Here is a 26,152-nt window from a genome sequence, read left to right on the forward strand (position 1 = left end):
ACCTGAGCCTGGTTCTCTCAGAGCTTTCATCCTGGTATAAGGTAGCTTTTTCCCTTCCCACTGTTGCCACTCATGGGGGAGTCTGATTATTGGGGTTCCTTTCTAATATTGTAGGGTCTTTACCCTTCAATACAACACACTGTGAGGTGCCTGTTTTTGTGAATTGGTGATATTTAAATAAAATTAATTGAACCGAATTGAATGGAATTATTCCATTATGGAAAAGAAGGTATATGATATGACACAATTTGCAATTCTCAAACAACTATAATCATTTATATATACATACCATCTAGTACCATTAGTAAAAGCTTCAAATGACATTTAAAAGTTTTATAAGGCAACTCATTGCACAACCAATCCATCTTAACCAACAAGGGTAAGGTCAAAATGTAAAAGCTACTGAATTAGGACAAAGGATAAGTAATTCAGTATGCTCTATGCTTCTCTGAGCACAGATTGCTGGCAAATAGATTGAAGGAACTATTTATCTTTCTTTAAAATAACCTTCATGGTGGTCTGAACAAGAGGGGCAAGCCCAGATTTTGGCCATAGAGGTTACCATATTATCCCTGATATAAATAGGGTCTCCAGCAATGTGATAGAACAGACAGTGGTGCTTTCTGGTCAGTAACATACAGTCTTAGAGCATCTGGTGACAAATATCACAAGCAACCATTTGTGCACCTCTTGATTTTTGCAACCTGCGATGTTGTGCAACTTTTATTGCTATTTTTCTATCAGCACAGATGCTTAGAGATTCACAGACTATACAGAATAAGATGTTGCAACAGTTACACAGGATAACAGGATAACTTCAGCAAACCAGTGTGGACATAACATTTAAACATGCAGTAGATAATAGTGATACTCATTTGTATCTCAATCAATTGGAAAAACAATTTAGAGCTCACAGAAAATTTAGGGTGCACCTCCACAGAGAGGGTGTGGGGTCAAACAGGATATGTTAGGTAAACACTGAACAATGGTTATAAAACAACATATCAAGTTTGTTGATTGGTAACCTGACCAGGGTCTTTAAACTTATTACGGTTTGTCTACTTTTTAGCATTACCTACTGATAATGATATTGCTCCTCATGGTTTAGTTTAGGTTATCATTTATGTCATACGTAACAAAGTATTTGAGCGTTGTTGAGTGACACAAGACTCCAAGATGATTGATTGATAGACTGAGTGTCACCGGGGAGTGGCGGGGACACGCTTCTTTGTGACAGCTGACAAAATAATTCCAGTGAACGGGTCACCAGCATCATCGTGTTTCTGGTCATAGGCTTTAAGGTTAAATCTATACTGAATCCCAAAAAGCTACACATTTCATTTTACATGGGGAGCTGGGTTGACTAGAAACAGCATAATTTCCAGCATTCAGTGGAGATCTACTCTTTCAATGCTAAACTAACTATCTGCTAAATGTTGATGTGTGCCTTTCGATCTCTTTCTTCTTCTTCCTTTTTCCTTTTCTGTTCTCCTTCATTTTTGTCTCTGTGGGCTACTGACTCTGGAAGCAGCAGCTGACGGGTGTGAATTTGTCTTCCATTAGAATGCAACATTCCCCAGGAGTGCCACTGGCTTGAATCATACAGCTGCTATTACATTCCACAGACATTACATTATTTATCTTCCCAGCTGACACCTATCACCCATAGTGACTGCTCCGCAGTCCTGCTGACATCCCTGCTGTCACCCAACTGCTGCAACCCATTCGTCCCACATTAACATGTCTAGATCCCCCTGGGGACCCAAACATGCACTTTCCCCTAACGGTTTCACCCAGTGTGAACAGCCTCAAAAGTTCCGCAGCCATGGCCTCCCAATGCTTTGGGGGTGGGATTTGTGTAAAGCTTTGGAAGGATTAGAAAAGACCGTTAGAAAATGTGTGGCTGTGGTAGGAGAAATAATGATCTCTGCAACTCAGTCAATCAGCTAAACAAAACACTGAAAGTCAGAGCTGCTTTTTTATGAACAGTTTGGGGTAGAATGGAAAATACCAACAGTTCTAGTACATTATCTCCAGTTCTACTGTAGCCCTTCAGTTCTACATAACGCAGTCTGTCTTTGATCAAACACACACACACACACACACACACACACACACACACACACACACACACAGGTCAAGGGGCAGTGGTGTATTGTTTCCTATCTCTTGTGGTTTCCTCCACCATCTATCTGGGTATCTTTCAAACCATCTCTCCTGTCATGGATTAATTGGATTTTTGACCCAGTTCCAGTTTGCACTCCTCGTTCTCGTCGTGCTCCACTTGGGAACTGTCATGAGATTGTGTATAATAGTGTGTGTGTGTGTGTGTGTGTGTGTGTGTGTGTGTGTGTGTGTGTGTGTGTGTGTGTGTGTGTGTGTGTGTGCAAGGGAGAGAGAGAGAGAGAGAGAGAGAGAGACAGTGTTGTCAAATGTGTGTAGAGGATTTAATGTGTCAGTAGCTACCTCATTTCCAATCTGTTAGGAACCTTTGTCTCCTTGCCACCCCCCCTTCGTTACTCTTCCCATAGGAGGGCAACAGCCGGCAAACAAAGCCGGAGTCCCTGCTGAACTCTGATACACACACACAAGCACACACACGGACACACACAATGCAGTCGCCACCACAGCTATTGTTCCGTGGCATTTTGGGACCACACTGGAGGGCTGTTGGTGTTAAGTTCATCTGTAGTGCGCAACAGATGAAGAGACAAGGAATTACCCAGACTGTAAGGCTGAAAGCACATCTCCCCTCTGTCACCAAAGTCTGGTTCCCTGTAATAAAAGTGATAAGAGAGCCGTCTTGGGTTGTCTCCAATGCTTTTTGTATAGTGATCATGCTAAAATATTCTCTGTGTTTGTCCTCAGCCATTCCCTTTGGAGCCCATGGACTTGCACCCAACACACTGTGATCTCAGGGCAAAATAATGAATTTAAAGGTATTAAAAGGTGTTTATATGTCAATAGATTGCACATTGCAGTCAACTGAATTCTGTTTTTCTAGAGTGCATGCCGGATTAAGTCAGAATTTCTGGCTGATGAGGCTTTACCCAACACGCTGTAGTGATGTTGTTGGGAATAAAAAAATAAAATAAATATTGCGCTAGTGATGCATTAAGGACTCTACTTTCATAGAGTCAGCTGGTGATAGGTGAACCTTCCTTTGAAGAGTTCCCAACATTGTTGAAGATTTAGTGAATTAACTCCCATTCGATGTGGAAATGTAATCAAACTATTTATCAAAGTGTTGTGTCGCACATCTAATATGCTGACAGTAAGTAAGTGTGACAATATCGGGACGAATAGGGATGTTTGGGCACTTCTTCATGTTTTAGAGCCCTGACTTCAGGTCAGGAGATGGGGTTAAGGAAGAAATGGATGGGGATGAAATGAGGGATGAGAGAAAGCAGCAGTGAAGGAGACAGATTAGGAGGAGAAAGACATAATGAGAAACATGATGAAAATATACACGTACAAATGTTAAATGTTAAAGAGCTACTTGTGAACTTTGAATTAAAACCAAATTATCAGACGTACTATAATTGTGTCCAGTCATTAGACACGGTTAGGTGGAATGCCGATGTCCATCTTGGCCACTGTCTTTATTGTGGTGAAATGGTGGTTTCCATAAACCAGCACTCCCTCCTATGTATTTTTAATGGATTAATTACGTTTATGGGCTTGTTGGGAGAAGTAAAAACACACTAATCAATGTATATTTATGAGTGCCATATTTTTTTTCTGTTAAATAACCCCCCAAAATTACTTGCGGGACTTTTAATGTAACTTTGTGTGGATATTTTCATCGTATGAACTTTCATCAGAGGATTTCATTTCTATGTTTGCCTCTAATTACAGACCTGAGGCTACTGCTGATGCAGGGTCAGGTTTTGCATCCCCTTTTATGGACGTCAATGGCTACGATTTGTAGTCTGTTGGACGGCTCTGCTCTGACAGTTAGTGGATTTGAGGATTAAGAGTTCCCCTCATAAATGTCAAATGATAAATTTAAGAACAGTATGCGTTTTCCCTCCAACTTCAGCTGAGGTGCTTATTATGCTGATTTATTACTATTGATTTAAATTTCCATCCCCGTATTTGCTGGAAACTGTACCATTAAAACTGCAGCTTCGCAGGATATGAATTAAGATCCTGGGGATTACAAATGCCTTTCAATTGTGTCTGGCAGAGCAATGACCTTTGAATGAACAACAGTGAGTGGTGTGCTCATCTGTGAGAACAAATGAACTGAAAGTGCTGGCTGCTTTTTGTTTGGCTCATTTGAATCCTGCAGCGGGTCTATTGGCTGGTTTTGTGTCTTCTTGCAGCCAACTGGATTGAAGTGTGGGAGATTTTGAATAACTCACAGGCACACCATTGTGTGGGGTATGCTAAGCCGTTAGTCCGTTGCTTCAGTCCCAAAAGGGATTTGAAAGGGTTCCTGACAGTTAACGGTCGGCCTTTCACTGACACATTTAAAATTTAAAACACCCCGCTTTTTGTTTTTTTTCCCCAAGTCAACAGGCTTCCACGTCACGGCTCGAGATTAGGGACACACGCACTCGTTGTTTTTAGAGCCTGAAGTGAATGTTGGATGCCAGCATTAGTGTGCCCCCTACTGCCAGAGTGTAATTTTTTCTTTTATGTTGTAATGCAGTAAATGGCGGGTTATTGGATTTTTACATATGTTCAGTGTGAATAGTGGTTTAATAGTAACTACAGTGCTGTATATTGCACAGCCTTTAAATAGCACTCACTGTACACACCATGCACCAAGTCTGTCAGTCTGTTGCACCAAGGCTGTGGAACAGTTTACCACTACAATTACGTTTGCTTGACTCTGTGGATTCTTTTAAAAAACAGTTAAAAACTCTTCTGTTCAAACAAGCCTTTTGTTGATCGACATATTTTATATTTTTTTACATTATTTACATTTAATCTTTTACATTGTATATAATGTCTATTGATTTTATTGTTCATTTTAATATTTTAATATTTGTGTACAGCGCTTTGTGATTGTCTGTCTGTGAAAAGCGCTTAATTAATAAAGTTTACTTACTTACTTACTTACATGCATCTAATGTTAGCTCTTCAAATTCATTCAGAATAAAATAATGATAATAATAATAAAAATCACTACAAACTTCTTATCTCATAAGTGTAGACTATTTTAGATACTCTTAGATATTTGCTCGATTCTGTGTTAAAATAATGTCATTATTATTATTTGGTTATAAATTATAGTCTGTCATTCATGTAACATTTCATTTCCTACAGCTTTTTATTTCATTCTTTGGTTCTGTGTATCAATGAATGAAGAAAATTCTTGTTGAAATATTTCATTTGGGATTTTTGTGAAGTCAAAGAGTTTTTGTGCGTGACACACACTCACGGCTGTCAGCAGTTTCAGTCAAAAAACATTTGTATCTGCGCTTGACTTCAAAACCTTGTATTGTGCAAAACTGCTTCTTTCAATTTCCTTGGCTTTGCTGCCGCTGTCCCACATTCAGTATTTCAGCACTTTCCTGCCCACGCTAACCCTGGCTGACAGTATGTTGCTGGGGTCAGGGCTTTGTGGCTGGGCTATGGAAGGGGACAGGTGCAGAGAAAGACGTGATTGGTCCTTGCAGCTTGAAGGTGATTTGGACCAGATGGTAGCCTCTCTCCTCCGGATGCACTTTACCTTGCCATATCTACTGCTGGCACACTGTAGGACTGTAACTGATAGGGTCTTATCACAGCAGCTCTGAGTGTGGAGGTGGGTAGCAGAGGTAGGTGGGCAGTGGGACTTGCAGTGGGCTTTGATCCAACCTGGCAGATAACCCCTCCATCTCCTCCTCTACACAGATGCTGCAGCTCTGCAGTGCACCAACTGATGAAAATCAGATTTCAGGCTTTAAGTTCCCTCCCACTTCTCACCGTCCCTATCAGTGAAGGGCAAATACAGCCAAAGAAATGGTTTATCTTGAGAGGATAGGTTCAGGGAACAGAAAGCCTTGTTTGTCTTTGCCAAGCATCAAGAAATGCTGAGAACTTCAGACAGATCCGGCACAGAACCCAGTTTTATCGATTGGCTTCTTCCTTCCCTTTACCTCAGGTTACTCTACCTGAGAACTCACTCTCATGTTGCATTGTGTAATGTACCTTGCACTTAGGGGATGTTGTAAGTCTCCTCTTTCCTTCTTTGATGTTTGAGAGATTTCAGCTTCTAGTCTGAGATGAAGCCTCTCATATCGTAGCCTCCTAGACCTGTGTCTATTTTCTGCACCTCTACAAACCCTATTATACTCATCAAGAAATTGATAATATTGCTGACTGAAGCATATGCTTTCTTTCTAAAGGATACGCTTTTCTCACCTTTCTCACCTTAGTTGTATCCATTAGTTTTATAAAGAAAGTAATTATGTGGCATGCCAAGGCATATCAAAGAAATGCATAGGCTCAGACAGTGTGTTTTCCCCATTTTCCCCTTTAAGCCTTTTCTCTTATTTATTTTCATTTTCATTGGCAGAGAGTTTGTGTTTTAACTACGACGTTAAAATGTGTCTATCAGGGTTGGTGAATTAGGTTAAACACAATCCATATATCACATGGTTCATAAAAAGTCGTGTTAACTCATTTCAGGAAGTGGTGTCTAATGATATAACATAACAGATGGCTATCACGTGTTAGGATTTCACAAAATTGACGTGTAATAAATGTTTCATAGTTTGAATACAACATACTGACATTTCTTTGACATCCAAAAGGATGAATGGACATCCAACATCTGGTGTAAAAATCAAAACAGAATCAAATACGAGCATCTGTCTGCATTTTATATATGAAGACTAGTAAAGTACAAACAACAACATTTATAATATATTATTATTATTACACATGTATCATTGGATGCCTAGCACCCACATTAATTTTATTGGTGCTACTTAAATGATAACTTAAAGGCTATCTTATACGGGCATCAAATAATTGTTAGTATTAAACACGTAACTTTAGCATGTGCAGTGTTTACATTTATGAGACTGGAGACTGGACTGGAGCTACTGGTTATGTCAATGTGTGAAGCTGTGTCAATGGGCAACGTAAAGGGAACTATTTGTATTGTATGTAATCCAAAAGTAATTTTTGATATTGTTAATGTTTGAATAACAGTTTCTTTTTTTTACAACTCAGTAAGGGAGCAGCTAGGCTTCATATACTTATTTTCTTTAAATCCAAAAGTGGTGAGTACATTTTTTAATACAAAAAGAACAATTATACACTGGTTGTACATTTGATAATACCTTCAATATGTGTCATATTGAGGATCAAACGCAGACATGAGAAAGTCAAGGATGATTTCAAAGTGAGCTTTTATTTGCTGATACGAAAAATGCTCCAAAGGCAAAGAAAACTGAAATTTAAAATCCCAAAATCCAAAAGGAAAGGATTGGACACACATATACAGAGATATCATAACAAAGGACAAGAAAACGACTGTAAATGTACTGAGACCTGAATAGGAATGCCAAGCAGGTGAGAAATGAAAGGTAGGTGAAAGTAATCAGGAAACCAGGAAAGGACAGACAGAAAGCAAAGCTAACACAAGACACAGGAAATAACCAATAGAGACGAACACAACATGAATACTAACACTTAACAAGAAGCACCAGACAAGGAAACATAAAATAACCAAGGCACAAAGGTGTAAAGACAAGATATGCTTTCTAGTGAATAGTTCAGTTTTGTGATAAGTAAAAACAGCATATATTAACATAAATTCTAAGTTCCTACAACTACACATACAGACTGATTAAAAGCAGGAGGGTATGTACTGATTGTGCTGGATTTTTCCACATGAAATTGTACCCATATTGCTCCCAATGTAAAGCAATATTGTCACCGTGTATCACATAACTTCAACAGTTTAGCTATTTAGGACATATTTTTTTTAAAGGTTAAAGCTAGAAAGGACGTCTCTTTGCACAGAAAACACCACATATTGCATAGACCGTAACATGATTGAGTGCAGCCTTGCTTTGCAAGATGTGCACTGATGTGTCTGTGCCTATTTTTAGGTAAGTATACAGAAAACAGCTCCCCTGTGTCGAAGTGGGTATACATCGTATATCTGTGTATACGCACCACTAGACTGCTGCTCTCGAGTATTTCACAGGAAAAAAGGAGAAAGAAAAGGGGAACATATTGTATTAGAATCATTGTAATCTCTTATAATCCCCCAAATAAATGTATATATATTGTATGTTGATTGAAACCACAGTTCTTTTAGTCTCGCCATAAGATTTGTCCTATGTCACCTTTGCCTTTTGTGCTATCAAATGCATCTTCGATAGAGGTGGGGGGATTTCGATGACCGTGAGAGAAAAGACATGATTCCACATATTACATTAGCTGCAGCCTTGTCAAACCATGTATGGTGATGAATGTTCTCAGCGAGTATACATCATTCTTCGCCCCATGGGAGAGCTCCCTGCTGCTGAATCTGTTAGTCCACCATTTCCCTGCTCTGAGCCCTGATCCTGTAGCACAAGTGAGAGACTGAGCCTGGGAAATGACACGCTCTGCTTAGTAAATGGCCAGAGAAACCTAGAAGAAATAGGGCAGAGAGAGTGAGGAATGCTGGCATGGAGAGCAGAGCAGAACAGCAGCAGCTCCCCCAAAGGCCTTCAGTATGCCGAGATGAAACAAACAGTAGATCACAGGAGTTAGATGAAGACGCTGAGGGCGGGTGGGATATATCAAGATGCAGCAGAGGGGTGGAGAGCTGGTAGTTGTATATGAGAAAGGATAGTCAGCCCACACGTTGTTGCTGGGCGGCTGCTAATGCACTATTGATTTCTGCCACTGAGAAGATTCCCCTGCATCGTAAGTCCACTTCCATTAACTCATGTCATTGTCAGATGTCCTGAACTCTGGCTGACTTAGGACCAATGTTTAGGGTTGAGTTTAGGATCAGGATTTATTCTTGGCGGAAACAATAAATCCACGCTCCCAATGACTGCAAGAAGTCCATCTCTTATAACTAAGCACCTCTTCTAGGGAGAGTACACTGACATGTGGGTGGCCCATGAGCTTTTATGTTTGAGAAGTTGGAACCAGCTTGAATTTTTTTTTGAGTGGTCATTGGCGTCAGGCTTCCTTGATTTGCTGCTGAAACAATGCTGCTGAATAGTAGTTGAGCCATGCAAGAATGCAAAATAAACAAAATCTTGATTGCAGCTTTTCATATTTAAATTTTGAGAACACGTTTTCTTTTGAGGCTGCAGATATAATTGCCTCAAAAACAGTGCAATGATGAATGATTTGTTCTTTCTTTATTTGATGCCACTGCTGAATTCCATGCTAAATTTCCTCCAACAGAGGTTATTCAGTGTCATTTTTTAAATTCCATATCACTACCCTCATCCCACGCTGTTGGAACATCTTTATAAACTATTCTACACTCATACTTTGTATTGGCATTAATAAGGGCTGCTCATATAGTACTGGAGCCATATGTCATGCATGTATTGAAAAGAACTGTGTACTAGAACAGCAGAATTCCTACATTTAATGAATTACATGTTGCATGGGCCACTGAACGAAATACATTGGTGTTGGATAGTCAGAAAACCTGCAGAAGACCTTGTTTGCTGATAGAAGTATCCTCCTAAGAAATACTCTGGGATGAAAATGGTTCTTGAGCTGCTGTGGAGTTTTAATTGTAGCAAAAGCTGAGTGGCGTTACCATATCAACCATCCACAATATACTGGTTTTAACAAGGCTGTTTGCACAAAGAAAATGTCAGGGGAATCCTGCAGATGCATTCTCACTATCAATCAATCAATCAACCAATCAATCAATCAAAGCTTTATTCGCCACATGCAAGTTGCCCTTCAGTGAAATGGGACACCCCCCCGACCTTACACACACAACACAGACATTACATGGGGATACAAGTCGGAGATCGGTAGCGTTACAGAAAAACACTGAAATATACACTACAGTGGGAAAGTACAAGAGGAAAAAAAGAGACCTACTATCCAAAACTCTGCCTTGTTTAGGCAAATTCAGCTCAGTAAGTTTGGTGGGGTGTTTACAACTTGGCTGTGCATTTCTCAATTGCCTCATTGGACTTATTGTTGAGTGTGATGTTGACTTTGAGCTGGGTATAAAATCATGACAAGTATACAAAGAATGTCAGAAAACTTTACATCAACAGTGTTTTCTTTTTTATTCAAATCCTAGTTTGGACAGATTGGGTAAATCTTATTTACCCTTCTATTGTTACAGTGCACCCTTAATACAGACACTTGATAAATACATTGTGTTACTTACATTTTATGCATTCAACTTTTCCCAGGTTATGCTTTCCTTTCACAAATGACTTTGTAAAAGGTGCTGGTGACAACAAAAACATTACAATCCAGAAACACACTTTGCTGGAATGATCAGCTGTTCATAGCAGTTCCCATGTTGGAATAAAAGTCATCACGTTGTTAGTGTGAACTATCACATAAACTACCTGCAAAAATTGAAAGTGATGTCATTTTTTGTGGGAAATGTCATTTTGTTTTCCCTACAGGGTCTTTCAAAGATTTACTGGCGTTTTTGAAAGTCATGTTTGACTTTATGCTTTGACTTTATTTTTGTATAGTTTCTGGGATGCTGAGAACTTAAATTGCACTGTTGGAAATAGTTTATTTTGATGCACATGTTGTTTTGTTGCAAATTGTGCACAACAATATTTATTTTCATTTTCCCTGCAGTTTATAAAAATCTAAAAAATCTCAAAACGTGAGACACTCAAAATAAATTTCCTGTGTTTAGAAACTATTTTGTGCAACTTTTCTGCATTTACAGTTTTGAGGAAAAACGAGAAATATGTGTAAAAAAAACCCAAAACAAAACAAAACATGATTTTTTTTGTAGTTTATTGCATTTTTTTCAATTTGTGGAGTTACTATGGACTTAATGAATACATATTATTAAAACTTGGGATATAGCAGTTGTATTGATGTATAGCAACTTGAAATGCTCTAAAAAATGTAAAAATGTAAACTATAAGCTCTGGCGGACTTGGTGGTCTTAAAAGGTTTATTGAACAAAGTGTGCACCCCTGGCTCAATTTCATGAAAAGTGTTTTTCCTAAATCTCTACCACAAAGATCCTAAATAGTACATCGATACATGTTTTAATAACTATTTTGATACTAAAATAACACTATAGGTGTCTCATAGTGGAGCACCTATAGAGACTATCAGAGGATCTGTAGCTTTCCTAAGCATTACGGGGCTTTGTGGGTGTTTTTTTTTTTGTTTATTTGTTTGTCTGCTTAGCTTTCTGACTCCCAATTTCACTGTTCTGCTTCACTCTTTCCACTCATAGCGCCATTTTCTGCCACAGCAGGCATCTGTTTTCTAACAAAGAAATCTCTCATATCCCTCTACGCACTACCTGCTGAGCAGCAAAATGGTAGATAGACACACTTAGCGATTAGTCAGTAAACATTTAGCAGCTGAAAAGGCCAGATATTATTTTAGAGGCACTAAAAAAAAGTAAAATTAGCTGACTTAATTATTTATTAATCAACTGCATTGGAGAAGCAACCGAACACTGATGCACTAATGAATTTGACTTGTGCATCTTTTTAATCTGCTATCAGATCAGGTGATGCAGCTCCATGTGATGCGATGCAGCATTTGCATAGTCTAATGAAAGCACGCATTGTTGGCACATTTCACTCAGTATGTGGTGCTAATCAGCGCGTCTTGGAAGTGTCAGCGTAGAAACACAGTAATGACTCTGTTGTTGTCAGCGGTCTCCAGGTTGTCTGCCTGGCTCTCGACTCTCACCTGTAGAATTCATTAGCTGGAGCCGTCAGCTGCACTCAGAGTTGTATTGTTTGCAGGACGTTTAGGCTCTGCCAGTGTCGCATTCATGACCAGCTGCTGTTGGTTTGCAGATTTCCCATTTGTACGCAGCAAGCACTGTGTGACTTTGTAAGTGGTAAAATCTGCATTGTCTTTTGGCTCCAGTAAACAAGCCCCAGCTCCTCTGTCCCCCGCCAGCAGTTCACACACCACCTCCAGAGATACAAAGAGCAGCAAACAGCGAGACCAATCTGCGCCCTCCTAATCATCTACACTGGCCGCACTTCACTCCTCTTGGGTGTGCAATATCATTTGTGGTCAGAGTAGCTCCAAGTTGCAATATCAGAAAAAAAAAAGAATAAAAGGCAGAAAGCAAATGGAGATCTGAAAGACCAAATTCAGAGTCCAAATTGAAAATCTTGAATGACCTTCTGCAGGTGTCCTGGAGGAGGGAGCGTCAATGAAGATCCTCTTCGGGCTTGCTCTCATCAATCACACAGTCAAAATGACGAGAAAGCAGGCTATAAACCGGTATTCACAGCGAGTCTACGTGGAGGCACAAGGAGGCAGAAAATGTTAGATAACAATTTGATTAAAATGCATCAGGTTATGCTTGGCCTTTTTCAAGAAATGATGGTGTTGTCATTGTGTGGAATAGGCCTGCCTGAGTTGTACAAAGAGTTATTGATGGCAGCAGAGGGATGCTAACCAAAAATGACAGAGACAAACATAAAGATAAAAGCACCCCGCTATCGCCCCTTCTTTTCTCGCCGTACTCTCTCGCTCGTCCCTTCCACTTTCAGCTCCTCTCGTGTTTTTCTTGGTGTAAGTGTGATAAAAGCGGCCAGACCTATGACTCAGGTTTCCACCCCACATTCTGATATGAATTCGGGGAACCGAGGCCGTCCCCTAATCTCTTAATGCATGTTCCCTTGCCCTTGGCAGGGTCAGGGGAGAAATAGATGGAGCCTTATCAGCTTCTATGGATTTATGGAGAATTTCTCTGCATTGGGTGTTTTTTTTTTTTTTTTTTACAGAAGCTTGTCTGTGCTTATACACTGTGTCTCTATTGGTGTCTGTGTCCTCAAGGATGTTGAGTAAGGTTATCTGAGATTTTAATATCTTCATGAGTTTTATCAAATTTCTAATTACTGCATCAATCATGCTGACCTACTCCATCAACCTAAATTGGAAAGAGGTGCGATGAATGCTTTTGAGAAATTTGCGCTAGTGTACTAACCTTCAGGAGCTTGCTTCCTTTACTGCTGATATTTTATTAGGTCTTTAAATACGTTACTTATTAGATTGCTATTTATAAATTGAAGGTGCACTGTCATACTCAAGTTAACCTTTGACCTTCTGGACAGTGAACTGTGCTTGTCCTGCTAGACCTCAGTGCAGCGTTTAATGCTATTTTGTTACACTGATTAGAGCTTGCTGTAGGTGTTAAAGGTACTGCGCTGCAGTGGTTTGAATCACATCTATTTAAAAGACTCCAATTTGGTCATGTAAATGTAGAGTCCTCCTCACACCCTGATGTTAATTATGGACTTCTGTTTACAATATACATGCTTCCCTTAGGCCCGGGGTCGGCAACCTGCGGTTCTTTAGTCCTTATAGTGCGGCTCCCCGTGGTTTGAGAAAATAAATTAGAAATATTTAGCTGAAGAGTATTTTATTTATGTTAGTTCTTTTTTAACTTGTAGTTCTACATTGGAAGATTATTGTGATATTGAAATATAAAAATACAATTATATTTTATTATTTTTTCATCGCTCAAAATAAGCGTCACACTCGCGGAAGCCGGTATGCCCGCCGAAACGCCGTGCATTTATCGAGACTTTCAACCCCAGGTAGGCCAGTTATGGATCTTCGGATCCACATTATGTCAGCAGCTGTTCTCCACCGTGAACTATGTTAAAAACAAACACCGAAAGTGACTTCGTACAGCCCCGATTTTCAGACGCTGTGCGCAGAGGTTCAGGAGCAGAAGTTCCATTGTAAACATATCACGGCAGACCCGACGATGTTTGCACATCTTTATTGACCACTTTTCACACACGGTTGCTGTACGTATACAGCCGGCTGTAACTTTTCAGCTCACAGCCCGACACACACCAACACAACAGCATAGATGGCACAGACGTTAAGGCGGTGAGGCGTGATTGCCCTGCAGCGGCGCTGCAGACCACGCCCCGCCACACACATTAACCAGGTAAAATACATATTTAAGCACAATTTTGCAAATATCTATTTTTAATTTTTCAGCAGCATAGTGCTTTTTTCCAATTATTTTTTAAAAGTCAGGTCAAGGCTCGAAAAGTCCAAAGGCGATATGAGGGTGGCGGCTCACAACAGTTTTTGTTTGCTACATGGATCATTTTAGTTCAGCTGGGTGTCTTTCCTTTTGTTATATTTCTTTAAGAGTTCAAAATGTGTTAGTTACATAAATAAAATGTGATTTTCTCTGTAGCACTTCATGGATTTCATAAGAAACACACTTTAGTTGTTCACAAAAAGCATGAAGGTAAAAAAACAATATATACAGTGTTATTTTCATTTTAGATGTCAAAAAGTATTTGCGGCTCCCAGTGTTTTCTTTTGCGGGGAAACCGGGTCCAAGTGGCTCTTTGGGTGTTAAAGGTTGCAGACCGCTGCCTTAGGCAGTGTCATAAGAAGGCAGAGCATAGATTTGAACTACTATGCAAATGACAAATGCAAATGACTTCTATTCAAGAAGACGTATAACGACTTAAAGAACTGGATGGCCTCAAATTTTCTGCTTCTAAATTCAGATTTACGCTGAGTGTTTCTTCTTCAGTCACCTTTTTTCCCTCACTATGTGTTTATACACCATTCTGCTTTTGATTATTATTTACTGTTACTCTCTGGCTGTCTTCCACGGCATGTTTTTGTCCTGTTTTCCTCCACTCACTCCAACCGGTCGTGGGCGATGGGCGCCCCTCCCTGAGCCTGGTTCTGCTGGAGGTTTCTTTCTCTTAAAAGGGAGTTTTTTCTTCGCACTGTCACCAAAGCGCTTGCTAATGGGTGGTCATATGATTTTTGGGGTTTTCTCTGTTTTCTTTATATTATTGTAGGGTCTTTACCTTACACTAAAAAGTGCCTTGAGGTTTTGATTTTATTGCTATATAAATAAAGTGAATTGAACTGAACTGAATTTAAAATCTCTTTGGAACTCATATTGAGAGCACACTGAACAGCTATGAAATGCAAATTCAATGCTTGACATAAACAGCAGATACACTATATTACCAAAAGTAATTGTTTGTCTGCTTTCAGACACCTATGAACTGGAGTGACATCAGATTCTTAATCTAAAGTGTTTAATAATTTTAATATATGTGAGTTCAGTCTTTGCAGCTACCACAGCTTGCACTTCTCTTTTTATGCTCACGACTGGACTTGTTGCACTGGTAGCATCCTATCACAGTATCACGATGGAATTCACCAGCTCATGAGTGACTTTTTCTTTCACAAATGTTTGTAGAAGTAGTCTGCATGCCTAGGCTTAAACCTGTGTCCATGGAGGTGATTGAAACACCCGAATTTAACCATTTAGATGGGTGAGTGAATACCTTTTGCAATATAGTGTATTTTATGCGCTTAATAACAAGGCAACCGGTTTTACTGAACCGTGAAACTATTTCTCAGATAACTGTCCAAATATTGTCTCTGAAAATGTTGGAATGTGTATAGATTTGGTCATAATTCTCTAACAATGAATGCAAGGCCTTTGTTAACCCACTCAAATTAAAGTCTTCACTTAAATCATACCTTCATTGTTTGATTTAAAATGCACTGTGGTGGAGCACAAAGGCAAAATTTAATATATATATATATTTCTTTGTCCAAAAACTAAGACCTAACCTAGTTTGTTCAGGTTGAAGGACTTATTGTGTCCTTCACTCTTTTAACCACCAGATGGCTTCAGTACAATCAAATGGAGGCTGGAGCTTCAGTAACAAAGAAGAGAAGTTGCTTAAAGATACTTCCGTAAAATGAGAGACAGAGCGTTACTTGTAGCTTCTTCCTATGTAATTTCCGAGCGCCCACACTTCCCAGTGAAATCCCGTCATAAGGACAGTTGGAGACTTGCCCTCCAACAATGACAGGCTTCAGCTCTCATAGCTGAAGAAAAAGCAATTTAGCCAAAGAGCCCCGCCTGGAGAACTCGCACATCAAAGCAGCAGCAGCAGCGGCGGGGGCTTAGCCAGAGCCTGCACGGCCTTCGCCTGCAAGCAGGTGAAGCAGAGGAAAATTTCAGTGTCGTCCAAGAATACCATGAGTTCTCAAAGGAGAGCAGCTGCTTGTTATCACAGGATATTTCTGGCAGTTTGACGTCTTATCCGTGCTCTGGGGGCAGAGAAGAGGAGCCAAGGGAGGGAATGTACATTGGTCGACAATGCTTTGTGACATGCATGTTAAATCTCAAAGATATCCAGGTTGTCCGTGCATCTGTCTCACCCTTTGACCTGTTTCATTTTTATATTTCTCGAAAGAAAGCAGCTGATAAATGGAATTAAAAGCCCCTGACTGAGCAGGCTGAGCACACTCAAGGCTACGCATTACATCAGACTCCTGGTAATATGATTTTGAATTCCAAATGATGCCACTGTATCATGGCTGAGACATGGAAAATTACTTGATAACACAAACTACACTTAGTGTAATTGAGTTCATTTCACATTTGCCTTTGCCTAAATAAATAACTGCACTCAGTCGAAGATTTCTTCATTCAGAGCACATTAAAGTGTAAATAGATTGTCTCTACTTTATCAGCACACTGCATTCTAAAGTCTGAAATAATACCTACTGCATTCTGGAAAATGTCTCCTTTTTTAATGGAATGGAGTCCGTTCATGGCGTGCTAATGATGTGATTTTGTTTTGGGGCTTTTTACGTTAAAACAGATGGTGAATGTTATGTGAATATATGAACCACCATTTGTTCTTGTTTAAGACCGCATGTATTTGGGGAAATTAAAATATAGATCTGGCTTAAAATATAAAAGAATAAGAATGTAAGCTGGCAAAAGAAAGTAGAAGAACTGCTGGGAAAGTTAAAAGAAGAAGCCACTTTTCTCAAGGGAAGGTCAGTGTGACTAGGCCCCAGGTCTGCTTCTGATGCTGTAAACTATGTGTGTTTCAGCGAGGAGTGTGTGCGCTGGTATGTGTCCTACACGTCAGCGTGCAAATATTACAGCCATCTCTCCGGTTTAAGCATTCCCTCGGTTGCCATTATAGCCTAATAAGTATGTCAGTATGATTAATGGCAGGAGGCAGGCCTCTGATTGCACTCTCCCTAAACTACAGTACCTAAGCAACTACACTACCCATGTGCTTGTCTTCCGTGGCCATGTCAAGTAGCATCACCCGCCACAAGGTGCTATATGTGAAGGTTATCCGTTCAATTAGCATGCTTTCACCCTCCTGTGGGCGACATCAGAGTCCATCTGATGTTGATGATGACTGAAAGATTAGAAATTAAAGAGGAAACTATTTGATCTTTAAAGCTACTTTTAGCACTGCAAGGTAACAATTCTTACTTTCTGCATTATCTGTATGTGTCTTTTTTGCTTTGTCTTCCTATCTTTTCAATATTTCTTTAATAAAACATCAACATTTTGAAAGTCAATGTAGTCATTAATGGTTTAAAAAACGTTAGTTAGTTAGTGATAATTTATCTACACACACACACACACAGACACACACACACACACATATATATATATATATATATATATATATATATATATATATATATTTTGTTTTCTGGCCGATATCCAAGAAAAGGTCTCCAGTATGAAGAGTTGGACAGCACCAGACCCTGACATGGTTCACGCCTACTGGCTGACTGCACTCCACAAGCGCCTGCCAGCACAAATAAACCAGCTGCTAGTTGACGAGAGACACCCGGAATGGCTAACCGAAGGCCGGACAGTCCTGATCCTCAAGGACCCCAAGAAGGGACCGGTCCCATCCAACTACCAACCAATAACCTGCCTCAGCACCACGTGGAAGCTCCTGTCAGGCATCATAGCGGCTAAGAGGAACAGGCACATGGGCCAATACATGAGCGGAGCACAGAAAGGGATGGGCAAGAATACCAGAGGCGCAAAACACCAGCTGGGGCTGTACGCTAAGCGGAAGGAAGGGGGCCGCGGACTGGTGAGTGTCAGCACCACAGTCCAGGATGAGACAAGGAACATCCACGAATACATCACGAAGATGGCCCCAACTGACCGAGTGCTCAGTGAATACCTCAGACAGCAGAAACCCAAGAAAGAGGAGGGAGACGAGGAACCATCATGGAAGGACAGGCCCCTGCACGGTATGTACCACTGGCAGATAGAGGAGGTGGCTGATATCCAGAAATCCTACCAGTGGCTGGACAAAGCTGGACTGAAAGACAGCACAGAGGGACTAATCATGGCAGCACAAGAACAAGCACTAAGCACAAGATCCATAGAGGCTGGGGTCTATCACACCAGGCAAGACCCCAGGTGCAGGCTGTGTAAAGATGCTCCAGAGACAATCCAGCACATAACAGCAGGGTGTAAGATGCTAGCAGGCAGGGCATACATGGAACGCCATAACCAAGTGGCCGGCATAGTGTACAGGAACATCTGTGCCGAGTATAACCTGGAAATCCCGAGGTCAAAATGGGAGATGCCCCCAAGGGTGATGGAGAATGACCGAGCTAAGATCCTGTGGGACTTCCAGATACAGACGGACAAAATGGTGGTGGCTAACCAACATAGTGGTGGTAGACAAACAGAAGAAGACGGCCGTAGTGATCGATGTAGCGGTTCCGAATGACAGCAACATCAGGAAGAAGGAACATGAGAAGCTCGAGAAATACCAAGGGTCAGAGAAGAGCTCAAGAAGATGTGGAGGGTGAAGGTGACGGTGGTCCCAGTGGTAATCGGAACACTAGGTGACTCCCAAGCTAGGCGAGTGGCTCCAGCAGATCCCGGGAAAAACAGCGGAGATCTCTGTCCAGAAGAGTGCAGTCCTGGGAACAGCTAAGATACTGCGCAGGACCCTAAAGCTCCCAGGCCTCTGGTAGAGGACCCGAGCTTGAAGGATAAACCACCCACAGGGGCAAGTGGGGAATTTTTTTTTATGTGTATGTATATATGTATGCATATGTATATATATATATATATATGTATATGCATATATATACATACATATATAAAGGTACAAAAGTTAGGGCTATCTAATCTTCATTTAGTGGTGTTCTGCTACTTTTCTTTGAAGATCACTACAAGTTCCTCATCTAATCCAGCATGTTTAAGAATGTCCTCACAGCTTTTCACGGGACTCTAGGGGCTATTCTAAAATTTTTTTTTAAAGAATGTCTGATTTGAACAATTTCAAGATCTTGACAAAAACATCACAACCTGCTGATAGCTCTTTTCTGCTCTTTTCTATCATTTTTTCCCCACTGATTGCCACACCTCATCTCCTAAGCAAGACCTTCCCAATGTGTGGGTCCCGCCCCCTAGGGGGGCGCAGAGCCATTGCAGGGGGGCGCGGTATGAAAAGGGAAAAACACAAAAAACAAAAACAATGCTTGGACACTGCTAGCACAGGCGCCTACACAAACACAAAGCAGGAGATGAAGCATCGCTGAATATGTTTCCAAACAAACTTCATTCTAAGCCAAAGACTGAATATATGATGAAGCATATCTTCCCTTTGGTTTCACCTGCACAAGTGCCGAGGTAGGTCTCCCTGCAGAATTGGTTTTCCCTTCGTCGGGAGCAGCGCTGGGTTCTTCATATCACAGACAAACAGTATCCCACATTCTTGATTTTTAGTTCACAAACACTTGTTGTAATGACTAACTACTCCTGACATTTTGGAGATGTTAGCTCTTTATACACTAAAGTTACAGCAGGATACAAATAATATCAGGCTGATCCTGCCACAATTTGTTCCCAATGTCTAAATCACAGACAAACAGTATCCCACAGTTGTTTATGTTTTTGAACCCATTTTGCACAGAGAGGCATTTTTTGAAAAATGTATTCATAGCAATGTTGAATATTATTACACAGGAAAAAACAACTACACGTAAAATAATCACACCATGACCGACACCAACACTGAGAACATTTTTCTTGTAAAACAAAGGGGGAAAAAAAGTTTGGGAACCACTGTCCTAAGCTGTACATTTCCATTTAGATTATTTGATCCCCTGCTGAATTCATAAGTCTGCCCACTTTCAAAAAACAAACATAAAAATATAATTTTAGGTTAGTTTCATTTTAATGGAAATAGAAAAAATGTCAACCAAAGATCTGGAAAAACAAGTTAGATAAAAGTTAGAAAATGATTGGCACGCCAGTGAGCGGAATTAGTATTTTATGTGTGTAAAGTACACCTGTCCACAGAATCAATGTCTTCCAGCATCTCCACCGCCATTGGCAAGACCAAAGAGCTTTCAAATGATGTGAGGGACAAGATGATAGATCGGTGTAAAGCTGAAAAGGATCACAAAGCCATTCTTGATCTGGAGCATGAAAGGAAAGAAAGAAAGGTGGTGGATGAGCCTGAAACTACATGAGAAAAGCTTGTTAATGATCTGAAGGCAGTTGGGGGGACAGTCACTAAGAACACCACTGGTAACACGCTACGCCATAATGGTTTTAAATCTTGCAAGGTCCCTCTGCTTAAGAAGGCACATGTAAAGGCCCATCTTACGTTTTTCCCTCTAAATGATTCTGAGGAGGATTGGTAGAAAGTTCTGGGGTCAGATTTAAAATTAAGCTATCTGGCATCAACTGGGCCCACCATGTTTGGTAAAAGAGAAATGCAGAGTATGACCCAATGAACATCGGCCCCACAATCAAGTATGAAACATTATGCTTTGGGGTTGCTTTTCTGCTAGAGCAGGGGTGTCGAACTCCAGGCCTCAAGGGCCGGTGTCCTGCAGGTTTTAGATCTCACCCTGGGTCAACACAACTGAATCACATGACTAGTTCATTACCAGGCCTCTGGAGAACTTCCAGACAGGAAGTTGAGTTGTTGTGTGCTAGAGCACAGGTGTCGAACTCCGGGCCTCGAGGGCCGGTGTCCTGCAGGTTTTAGATGTGCCCTTGATCCAACACAGCTGATTTAAATGTCTAAATTACCTCTTCAACATGTCTTGAAGTTCTCCAGAAGCCTGGTAATGAACTGATCATTTGATTCAGGTGTGTTGACCGAGGGTTAGATCTAAAACCTACAGGACACCAGCCCTCGAGGCCTGGAGTTCGACACCCCTGTGCTAGAGGAACAGATTAACCACCACAAAAAATAGAGATTGTTCTTTGTACGTCAGCAAACTTCGAAACAGAGGATCAAATAATTATATTTCCAACTGTACTGTACAGCTGTCATTCTTTTCTTCAGATTCTAGGTTTCTCTGTATCTCCACCGATTTTCCACCAGTGAAAGAGCTTGTTGTTTTTCATGGTGATAGTATAATAATAAGTAAGTAATGAAATAAGATTCTAAGTGATTCTAAAGTGCACTGACCTTGGGACCCATAATTTCAACTGATTTAAAAATATGATATTACAACATCAAAACAAACAAATTTATTTAACATTAGTTATTAAGTATCTGTTTATATGTTTATGCTCAGCCTGACGCAGTTTGGAGCATGTGGCATTCCAAACGTGTACTGGCAAATGGGAAGTTGCAGAATGACCTTTACTATGTAACGTCAACACTCATATCATGGGTAAATGGTGTTTCTGGTGTTACTTATTGGATGTTAGAAATGCAGATACTGATACATATATCAGCCCAATAATAAACTGGTTCTAGAAGTAATACAAAAAGAAGTTCAGCTTAAAACAATTCTGATTAAAGAAGAGCTTTAGAAATTACTCAAGACATCTAAAAGCAACATTGCAAACTGCTTATAACTGTTTTTTTGGTGTAATTTGAACATTTATTGAGCCCAAATGCCACTGCCTATCCATCTTATAATCAGCTCTTACAGGATAAACAGCTTTTTAGAAGGTCTTAAACTACCGCTGCAGCTCAAACATGAAATGGATTTTACGCATACCAAGAGTGACCGAATATTTCAAAATTTCAATTTATCGATTTTAAATTCCATGGATACCTGTTTACAGAACTCGTTTATAAAACCACTCTTGCCACATAAGCTAGACCTTCCTGTATCTATATACTCCATATCCACACTCATCCCTAAATGTTATTTTAATTACTTTCTTTCAATGGAAATTTCAAACTCAAAGCTATTTGTCCTCCATATAATATTTCAACATCATTCATTCTAAAGTGAGTTTTTGGCTATTTTTGCTTTGATATATAGGGTTGGGCTTGTTAAAAAATGTTTGCCGTAGAAGTATTAAGATGTCATGTTGAAACGTTGCTGTTTTTGAATACTGAATAGGCATCTGCTTGTGGCAGAAAACATGGGTAAAAAAATAAATAAATAAAGATTGTATTTTCCATTCCATTTTCTCCCACTTTAAACTGACTTTATACTGTTTTGAAGGCCACAGTCAAAGGCAAGCCTCACCCTTTATTTTCCCCACTGTATAATGTGATGCTCTTCTCATGGCCAGGGAATCTCTGGTGTGCTGCCGGGATGAGAGAGCCAGCAGTGACTCTGTGAACCTCAGTCCAAAATGAAAGTCCAATCTGACATCCACTCTGTCCTTTTGAACACACCAGATCTGAGACAGTGCTGCAAAACCGATGGCCCTGTGAAAGCAGGTAGCAGAGACAGACCAAATACAGACAAATAGCCAGAGAGGATTTCACAGATATTCCGAGTAACAACCTTGAACCTGTCAACTTTAGCTCTCAGGCTCTTTTTTGGCAGTTTAAAAATAATAAGAAGGCAGATATTCTTCAGCGGCTCAAAACTAACATATCTGGGGTTGACATATCTATCCGTGGCTGAGGTGTTACAGGTGAAGCCCAAAGACTTGCATCTTGTTATTTCTTTATATTTCAGGTTAGTTATGTCTATATGGTAGGTGAAAATGCTGAAATGGCTGCTGTTTGTAAAGTGGGTGTAGGTGTAGCTGCCGCTCGTTTAGAAGATGAATCTGCTTGGCAAGGACGTTTAGTTTTATCAGCGCTAAACTTTCAAACTTCCCTTTCTCTGTCCAAGTTCTCTCAGTAAGCTGCCTGTGAGACTCTGCCGATAGTAAATGAAAACTGTGAGTGCAGTCTTTTGTGATACTGAGAACTAAAGTTAAAAGAAAATAGGCTATTCTCTAATAAGTGTTAATTTTCTTTTTTTCATACCAGGGTCCTTCATGATGGTGAATTCTTCGCAGCATTATGGTGGCCAAAGGGCTCAGCTCCTCCTGCTCCCGCTCAGTGAGAACGACACTCATTGCATCCAGTTCAGCTACTTCCTATACAGCCGTGATGGCCACAGCCCCGGGGACCTCCAAGTCTATGTCCGGGTAAACTCGGGTCCCAAGGGCAGCGCAGTTTGGAATATCTCAGGCTCCCAGGGTCGCCAGTGGCACCAGGTGGAGCTTGCTGTGAGCACTTTCTGGCCCAGTGAATACCAGGTAAGAGACTGGTAACAAACACATAAACACATGAGGTTTCAGTAGTTGTGTTGTTAAATACAACAATGAGCCAAAGACTTCTGACAGCTGTCAGCTGAGGTGAATTATGTTTGGATATTTTATAAATTTATATAAGATGGTAGCTAACTGGAAATTTCTAGTATTCAATCTTGTAAAAAATCTTGGTGATTCTACCCACTAATTTCCTAATTAGTGAAATGGGAGAAGAAGAAAAAAGAGATTCGCTGACTACTTTAAAATGCGAAAGCATTCAGAAAGCTTGGCCACAGTTTTTTTGCTGTGGTTAAACATGTTTCATAAATGCCAAATATATTGTGGCTGATGTCCGTCAGGTAAATGGTCTGTATTTGTATAGCACTTTACTTGGTCCTAAGGACCCCAAAGTGCTTTCCACTATACACAATCATCCACCCATTCACACACACTGGTGATGGCAAGCTACATTGTAGCCACAGCCACCCTGGGGACTGACAGAGGCGAGGCTGCCGGACACTGGCACCGGGCCCTCTGACCACCACCAGTAGGCAATGGGTGAAGTGTCTTGCTCAAGGACACAACGACCGAGACTGTCGGAGCCGGGGCTCAAACCGGCAACCTTCCGATTACAAGACAAACGCCCAACTCTTGAGCCACGATCGCCCCCAGGTATTGCCTGGACGTTTTTTGCTGCTTTCCCTTCCGTTCTCTGTAAAAAGCCGGTGTGCTCTGGCTTTCTTATGTTTTCCAAGTATGTGCATGGAAGGGCAGTGAAGTCCCAGAACAAAGTACTTTTGTAGTTAAAAATACTTCTGAACCGAGCTGGTTTGAGGTGCAGTCTTCTGTTCTGTCTCGCTTGTTTACAACTTCCCATCAAAGAGAGAGGAGAGCTGTTGCTTTTTTCATGCTTTTTCATATTCTCGTATTTCTGGTAGTGTTTAATTGTCAGGTTGACTAAACATGAACAACCCCACCTGTGAACGTCAGCTTTGATAACAAAGGACATTTTTCATGGTCAGACAACTGAATATGAGCAAAACTGCAGGACTTGTGGTATGATGTGGTGAGTGCCAACCACTAGTGGTGATGATTACAGTTATTACGATGATGGTTATGCTGATGATGATGATGATGATGATGAGATATTGTCTTGTCTGAGCCAGGGAAGACTGGGCACAAGAAACAAAAATATTTAAGCACAACTAAATAATAAATATGTAACGTACAGTACATACATGTACCATACATTTAACATACCATTACAGCAACAAAATAATACAATATGCAATCATATTCATTTACATTTTATTTGGGATTTATTTTATGAACTAAAACTACACAAGACTCCTTCAGTCTATCATATTCATCGTATCCTGTTGAACAGTTACAGTTTGTATTCCCTGTTCTAGATCATATCTGGAACAAGGAAATTCATACGTCCGCATATGTCATATGCAACCACAGTCAGCCATAGGCTGATTAATGCAGTTTGTCAAGGGGCTGCTCAGCTACAGTCTTGGTGAGATGTTTAACGGCAGAACAGTTCTGACATTAATGGCTGAGTCGCAAAACAGTAAAAATAGAACACCTCCTCGTGACTAGAAAATATCAGTGGTTGCCAGTCATTGCAAATAGTCGCAATCACCAATTTCAATAACACACAATTCTGAAATCCCCGTCCCACTCATGCTATTTAGCCAAATGTGCCATATAACCTCAGTATTTAATATAAGTATGTCAATTATAATGGAAAAAAAAACCCAACAACAAATAAATATTCTACTATAGTAGATTCCTACATGACAAATTTAGAAAACAGTCTGCTTTTGTGTCAGACTGTGCATCACCCACATCTGCAGATCTTTGTAGAGGCGGGGAGGAGCCCCTCTTCATTTGCTGCGATCAGCTGCATACAGTTGATATGTGAAAATGACCCAGGTCTGTTACATGTTCTATTGCAGGTTCTAACTTGTAGGCAAAGTTCATCCAGTTCATTTCTACTTCACTTCTATATGAACTTTTTGGCTTAATGAAAAGTTGGAATGGAATAAATTGTGCTCATGCAGAAAACAGAATTAAACTCTAATCTATAGTTTTTCCCTAATTCATTCTAAATATGGTGGAAAATGAGCAAAAATCAGCATTTGGATGAATTTCAGCACACCCTGTATCTTTATCTTCTCAGTGGCTCCATTCTGTTAAACCAAAAGTCCTTCCACATTTGATTTTTGGGAAGTACACAAAACTGCAGGGAGCCGAATCTAGCAAGTGATCCAAGTGGTGAGGAAAGATTATGTTTGTGTGTCCAGAAATCTCTCGTGTTTTCAATGCATTTAGAATCAGCACAAGATGGCACTATCACACACTTCAAATTGTTTTCCCCAAATGACACAGGAAAAACCTTAATTTTGAAAGTTACAACCAGGGTTGAAAAATGTACACGGCACAGCTGATACATGTTGGGAAAAAAACCACAAAGGCAAACATGGCCTTTGCCTGACTCCTCCATTGATGCTGTGCCTTCCCTAAAACTGCTGAAGATTGCTTAGCTGTGGAAAGAGCCCCAGCTCTCATTAGCAGTGGCGATTCTCCATCCTAAATTGGAGTTGGTTTAAAAGAGTATTCTTTCTGATTTGAGGTTAAATGACAATAAACACTGTAAGTGGTCAGAATCGGACTTCCATCTAAAATTAGCTTCTCCATCAACTCATCGTCGGTTGT

General features: G+C 40.4%; 1 protein-coding gene across 6 annotated transcripts in view; it reads left to right on the forward strand.

Annotated features, from left to right (window-relative positions):
• LOC102794632 (receptor-type tyrosine-protein phosphatase U-like) overlaps window positions 1-26,152 on the forward strand; it is a 257,206-nt gene that overhangs the window by 109,385 nt on the left and 121,669 nt on the right. For all 6 annotated transcript variants that reach the window (XM_087835513.1, XM_087835515.1, XM_087835514.1 and 3 more), the window contains exon 3: window positions 23,163-23,434. In XM_087835513.1, coding sequence (XP_087691639.1) covers window positions 23,163-23,434 — 272 coding nt within the window. The remainder of the gene's footprint in view (window positions 1-23,162; window positions 23,435-26,152) is intronic.

The sequence above is a fragment of the Neolamprologus brichardi genome, chromosome 22, assembly GCF_056152115.1.
Source record: "Neolamprologus brichardi isolate AB-2024 chromosome 22, ASM5615211v1, whole genome shotgun sequence".
In the NCBI taxonomy this organism is placed as follows: domain Eukaryota; kingdom Metazoa; phylum Chordata; class Actinopteri; order Cichliformes; family Cichlidae; genus Neolamprologus; species Neolamprologus brichardi.